Here is a 6321-nt window from a genome sequence, read left to right as displayed (position 1 = left end):
CATAAAGATACCTGTCACCAAACCCGACATCTTGCATTTGATTCATGTTACCTAAATGGTGGAAGGAGTAAATTCGCCAAATTGTCCTCTGTCATGTGACCCTTAACACGTGTGTCTACGCACAAAAAAATAAATAAAATGTAATAAAAGAATTGATAACTATGTCTAATCTGAATGCTCATCTTCCCCGGGACTGAGGAGGGTAAATATCTGTGATGGCAATCTGGGCCGTCACCAGCTCCCTGCTCATATGTACAATTTAGAGGCATCTCCAGTGACAGGGCAAAGGGCGTTCCTCACAGAGCCCGCCTAGATACCATGTGACCCTGGGATTGGAGGATGACCTCCACAGCAACTGCCCAACACTCTCTTTCTGCGCATGCGTGCCTTCTGTAGCGGCCAGTTATTGGCTTCACTGGGGACCAATGAGATGCAGAAGTTCTCCGAGCTTATCCAATGAAGGCACGCAATGAATATTTTCTCAACAAATGGGACTTCAACTCTCTTGCTTGAAGGAGGATGCCACTTTTGTGCGCCTGACAGCAGTTGCGCATGCACAGACGGGTTACTTCAGCGCGCAACTGAAGTGCCTTCCAAGCCCGAGGTTTTGGTGACCATATTCTGAAGCCAGAAAGAATTTGCTACTTAAGTGGAAAAGAAGCAGTGATAGACAAAGATCCCCTAGCCCCGAGGAAAGAAGCTAGTGAGAAAGAGCTGGGGAGAAAAGGGAGAAGGGGCCTATAGGGATCTTCAGTCTGAGAGGAGGGCTAAGGACTGGAGACCTGAGTTTTATGAAAGGAAACCAGGTACTGAAATCTTGGTTTTGAGGGAAAACTGGGCCCTAGACACCCTAATCTGAGGGAGAAGAGCTTTTCTCCAACTGGATTTGTTCCCTGGGTCTTTGAAGAGTGCTCAATTATGGACTTTGTGTCTAAGGGAAGCATGTGGAGTCTGACCAGCCATGACTGAAGGAGGAGGCCGGGGTTTGCACCCCTTCCTGACTCAGGGCTGAGGAATGTACTCTGAGGCCTGAAGAAGGAAGTTGGGTGACTAGACTCCTGGGTCCTGGGGAGTTGGGGCTGTGAGAATGGATCCTAAATGGCACACCCCTAGGACAGACAAACCACGGCCCTCAGAACGGTACCTGTGGTTGGGGAGAGCAGGATCCTGAGGACTGAGATGCTGAGGCTTTGGGAAGATTCTGCTTAGAATTTGAAGTCCTGACAGAGGCTTAAATCAGAGGGCTCCCCGGCCAATTGTCTTAGGTTCTCCAGAACTGTCTCTGGCCAGAAAACAAGGATTAACCCATCCCTGTCTGGTTGAATTCACTCCTGTAGTTTATCAGTTCCCAGGTCCTGATCAGCTCTTCCCAGTCTCAGAGAAGCCATGGGAGCCTGCCACATCCAGTACGCCCTGCTCCTCTCTCTGCTGGGCTTCGTCCCCTGCTCAGGTGAGGATAGAACAAGAGCAATTGTCACGTCGTCATTTGAATGTTGGAATGTTCCACCTATCACTTAGTGTCTCTTAACAGAGGAGAAAAGAACTGCAGACACGGGAGGAGGAAACCATGTGCAAGGCCTGAGGAGGACTTTGTGTCTGACAACACCTAGCTCTCCTACCCAATGTAGGGGACCAGCACCCTGCCCACAGTTCAGTCAGGAAATCACAGATTACACGTCCATTGTCCCATCATCAATAATGGGTGCCCACCATATTGTTGTCCCCTGTGTCCCTCATCTTCTTGGCTTCCCTTGAGTCGTTCTGTCACACTAGAATGTGTCTCCTCCTGCTTTTCTTCCAAGACCCTGTGAATGACCCCTGGCCTGTGGCACTGTATCAGGGGCATAGAGACAGGTGGAGTCACAGAGGAGCCTGGGGGCCATTCTAAGAACGCAGACGTCTTTAGATGTATCTTTGTTATTTTAAATTCTATGTAGGGGTCTGCGTCTGTCTGTCTGTCTGTCTCTGCCTGCAGGAAGCTATATGCTCATATGTTCTGGGATTCAAATTCAGTACTTGGAAGACAGTGAGTGTTTTAACCCTGAGACAATGTTTCAGCTCTTGAAGATGAGAATTTTATTATGGGGGAGATGGGGCCCTACCTGAAGTTTCAGCCTCCTCAGGGCTTCTCAGAGTTATTTGTGGGCCTGACTTTATTATGTAATCACTTAAGAGTTTCCTATGGGCTTCTGGGGGTAAATACAGTGGGAGAGAAGTGAAGGGAGATCAGAGAGACCCAGGAGAGGCAGGGAAGACCTTGTGTCATCCTGCAGCTGGCTGGAGGCATTAGAGGTGGGGACAGTGCTCAGGGTCTGCAGGGACTGCAGAGTAAGTCACGGGGTTTCCTGGGGACTGCAACGTGGGCTGCAGAGAGAGAACTAGTGAGAATGGGGCAGAGCTGGGCTGGTGTAACTGGGGGAAGGAACCAGCTTTGAGCAGGAGGGGGAGGATGTGGGTGGGGTGGAGCAGAGAGAGTGCAGGTCTGGTTTGCAGGAGTGGAGCAGCTCAGATATGAGTAAATAGGCAGCCCCCACCCCCATGGTTCACAGAGAATAGTGGGAGTGCTTGGAGGTAATGAGTTCTGAGTCCCACCTTAATGCACGACAGGGAAGTCAGCCATTCTGTATGATGCCAGAGTATGATTCAGAATGTGATGGCCTCCCTTAGCCCAGAAGCTGCAGGGACAGTCTTGGTGTGCTCCTTGACTCTCACAAACCCTGGATTTTCCTCTCCACAGATACGCTGACCTGTAACAAGGGAATCATGGTGAAATTGGGCAGTAACTTTGCTAAGGCGCCAATTGAGTGGAAAACATTGGGGACCATTGAATCTGCACCTAACGAGATATGTCAGGAGACAGTCCTGCTCGTAGATATAGGTGCGTGAGCTCAGCTGGAGACCACACTTCTACATGGGACCAGGCCCAGCCCTGCTCTGGATTCTATGCTCTACAGTTCTGCCCAGCTCCCCACAAGCCTAGGGACTCCTGTCTCTGTGCCTTGTTCAGCTGAGCTGTGATGAGGGCATACAAGGAAGATCTGTGCTAATTAGAGGGAGACCCTGGACTTGAACCCTTGTACCACATGAACTGGGTGGGTGCTGGGTGCCTGCAGTGCCAGCATGGGGCTGTGGGTGGAGACAGCCAACTTCATCTGCAGCAACACAGGGAGTTCAAGAGCAGCCTGGACCAGAGGAGACTCAGAGCCCAGAAGAGAGAGGGAAAAGGGAGGTGGGGAATGGAGGAGGGGGAGGGAAGGAGGGAGAGAGGATGCTGAGTGCCTGAGTCCTGTTCTGCTAAGCCTGAGTCCTTGTGCAGCTCCACAGGGAGGTGGGGAGGAGAGAGAAGCAAAGCCCAGGGAGCCAAGTGTGGGGTGAAGGGCAGAGTGTAGAGAGAAACCCAGCAGGGGAGAGGAGATTCTGACCAGACTGAGGCTGCAGCATGGTGCAGGGGCTCAGGGGAGACAGTGAGGAGGGGCCTGGTAACAGAATCTGCAAGGGACAGAGCAGGGAGAGCCAGGTTTGGGCTTCAGTCTGTGGCAGACTCAGATCATGGTCTGTCCTGCTGTCACTGAGGATTGTACTGTCCCTATGTGGGAGCATCAAAGGACCCAAATCGGGGCTATGCTATTCTATGTTGTGCTGTGCTGTTCTGTTCTGTGCTGTACTGTGCTATGCTGTGCTGTGCTGTGCTGTGCTGTGCTGTGCTGTGCTATGCTATGCTATGGTATGCTATGCTATGCTGTTCTATGCTATGCTATGCTATGCTATGCTATGCTATGCTATGCTATGCTATGCTATGCTATGCTATGCTGTTCTATGCTATGCTGTGCTGTGTTATGCTATGCTATGCTATGCTGTTCTATTCTTTTGCAACTCTCCCCTTTCTAGCCTGGCATTCTCTCTTGTATTCCCTTAGGTGAAAAATCTCTCATATTGGCTAGCAAAAGCCTCAGCAACCCTGGGGACATCCAGAGCAAAAATACCCAGGTGTTTTCTTCTGGACCTGGACTAGTGGCTGCTTCTTATGCCCACTTCTGTGACACTGAACTGTGTAACAATGCTGAGAGCACCAGTGTCCTACTTGACTCCCTATCAGTTAAAGGTATGTGACTGTGGGACCCAGCCCTTGAAGCGACAGTCTGTGGCTGCAGCTGAGAGCTCGCTCTACAGCTCCCACTTCTCTCTCCTCAGCCCCCTCTAAGCTGGGAACCACCAAGTGTCCTGTCTGCTTGCAGTTTCAGGGTTCCTGCTCCCAGCACATCACCTTTGTCTTCTGCCCAGCGGACACACACTGCTATATCAGTGATATGACTGTAGAAGGAGGTCAGTTAGGAAAGCTGTATGCCCAGGGCCATGGCTTCAGGGACTCAGGAGAAGGGATGGGTGCTGCTGCCTCCTGGGTCTGAGGGAGGGATTCAGGACTTGGACTGAGATTCCTTGGTCCTTAGGAGGAGGGCGGGAGCCTGAACTCCTGGGCAGGAGTTGGTTGTTTTTGTTGTTGTTGTTGTCTTTGTGTTGTTTTTCAAGCTGACTGAAGTATCCCTCTCCACCCCCTGCCCCTTACTGGATCTTCATATTGTAGGTGGGCTCAAAGCCACCTTTAGTGTTGATGGATGCCTGGTCACCTCTTCCAAAACACTATTGAAAAACCAAACATCAGTTGGGATCTTCTCCATAGTGGAAGTCTCTGATATAAACAGCACCAATTCACTCTCACATGTACTTGTCCCTGGTACCCTCCTGGCCTGGACTTTAGGGCTCTTGGCTCTCCTCAGCCCTTTGTGTACAGGGATTTGTCCTCTCGGCTGAACCCGTTCCTGGACAGCCATACTCAGCCCTCCTCTGACTTCGTAACCCAAAGGCTGGGCACTGTCTGTCGGCCTGCACTGTCGGGTGCCCTCATCCCTCACCCACACACCTCTGCCTCCTCATGTTTAGATATGGGAGCCGCTGAACTCACCCTGCTCCAGAGCAGACAACCACACATGTGGAAAAATAAAGTTGCTGTTGTTTCTCCAAATCCTGGGTTTCTCTATGTGAGGAGACGAGGGTGCACAGTGGGATCCATTAAGAGACTAACTGCCAAGATGTGTGCAGGGGAGCATGGAATTTTCCCTGGCCTAGCGGCCTTAAGAGGCATGTGTCTTTCAGGTTAGTGTCCATGGCTCATGGGGCACAAAATGGCTTCCAGTTCCTGAGAGAACAATGTGCTCCTGGTGGCAGTGAAGCTTCAGGCTAATTTTTGTTTCTCTGGATGTTCCCATAGTCAAGAAAGGATGGAAGCCTGACAGGACAATCTTAGACACTAATCCTTTGTGCCCTGTATGGCTTGCAAGTTTCATTGTATCCTGGTAACTACAACTGTATTGATCCTGGCGATTGCCGTTATATTCTGTTTCTGATGAGGGTGTAACCAGTCTGATTGCTCTCAATCAAATTGTCACAGCCTCAGTCTTGCTGCGGACCCTGCACCGGGCCTGGTTTAATCACTGTAGCCATGTCAGTTGACCTTGGCCCAGTAGGAGAGCACGGGTGCTTATAAGTGCTGCCAGGAGCAGGGACCTGAAATATGGGGATTTTATAACGGAAAAGGGAGAAAGGAGAAATAGGTTGGAGGTGAGGAACTGCTAGGAATCCTTCACACACACGTGTAGTAAGGCAGGAATCTTAAATAATGAATCTTAAATAATGGGGCAGTCAGGGTCGAAGGAACAACTTTTGTTGGCAGAAGTTCAGCCAACTCTGTTGCTGGGGGAAGGAGCTGAGGTGGGACAGCATCAGCTGATGAAACCCCTGGAGTTAGTGAGTGAACATCAGTCTTCTTTCCCTGAAGAGAGATCTCTGGATCCCACAACTTGGTCCTGGTTAGAAAGAGCAATTCAGGGTGATTTGCTGCAAGAGAACCAGAAATAGTGCCTTGTGATGCTTTTAGGCTGTGGAAAGAAAGAAAAACAGTGAGAAAGGAAAGGGACACAGTTAAAATGAAAAGTGAACGTTTTCTGGGAAGAGCAGAGCTAACACTGAGAACAGAAGCTGGATTAACCCTGAGGATCCGTTATCTAGTCTCTGTGTGTGAGGAGTTGATGGTCCTCCTCCTCCTCCTTGTGGGGATTTTGCCCCTGCACCTCCAGCTCCAATTCCCTCTGCTCCCAGCCCCTGTCTGTCAGTCAGGTCCTGGTGAGGTGGGGACTGTCTGTCTGATGCTGCTTCACTGCATCTCTTTTTTTTTTTTTTTTTGGTTCTTTTTTTCGGAGCTGGGGACCGAACCCAGGGCCTTGCGCTTCCTAGGTAAGCGCTCTACCACTGAGCTAAATCCCCAGC

The 6321-nt window shown here is 50.5% G+C and overlaps 1 protein-coding gene and 1 long non-coding RNA gene across 6 annotated transcripts; one reads left to right on the top strand and one right to left on the bottom strand.

The window, feature by feature from the left end:
* Positions 1 to 449: 449 nt before the first annotated feature.
* Positions 450 to 1412, bottom strand: LOC134482929 (uncharacterized). The gene is made up of 2 exons (XR_015646297.1): positions 1145 to 1412; positions 450 to 621 (listed from the first exon to the last, which is right to left on the bottom strand). It is a non-coding gene; the product is annotated as an uncharacterized LOC134482929 (long non-coding RNA).
* Cd177l2 (CD177 molecule like 2) lies at positions 517 to 5020 on the top strand. Of its 5 annotated transcripts, none has more exons than XM_087581613.1 (6): positions 517 to 806; positions 1346 to 1450; positions 2738 to 2878; positions 3917 to 4102; positions 4192 to 4323; positions 4583 to 5020. In XM_087581613.1, exons 2-6 carry the CDS (start codon positions 1387 to 1389, stop codon positions 4807 to 4809), a joined length of 750 nt encoding a protein of 249 aa, XP_087437739.1. In that variant the 5' UTR covers positions 517 to 806; positions 1346 to 1386; the 3' UTR covers positions 4810 to 5020. The 5 variants fall into 5 exon arrangements, with proteins under 5 accessions (XP_087437739.1, XP_087437752.1, XP_087437760.1 ...); XM_087581626.1 differs by having other exon boundaries at positions 536 to 806; positions 4236 to 4323; XM_087581634.1 differs by having other exon boundaries at positions 551 to 806; positions 1338 to 1450; positions 4236 to 4323.
* The last annotated feature ends 1301 nt before the right edge of the window (positions 5021 to 6321 follow it).

This window comes from Rattus norvegicus, chromosome 1, assembly GCF_021556685.1.
Source record: "Rattus norvegicus strain SHRSP/BbbUtx chromosome 1, alternate assembly SHRSP_T2T, whole genome shotgun sequence".
NCBI classification, from domain to species: domain Eukaryota; kingdom Metazoa; phylum Chordata; class Mammalia; order Rodentia; family Muridae; genus Rattus; species Rattus norvegicus.
This window is presented reverse-complemented; position numbering and strand designations above follow the sequence as displayed.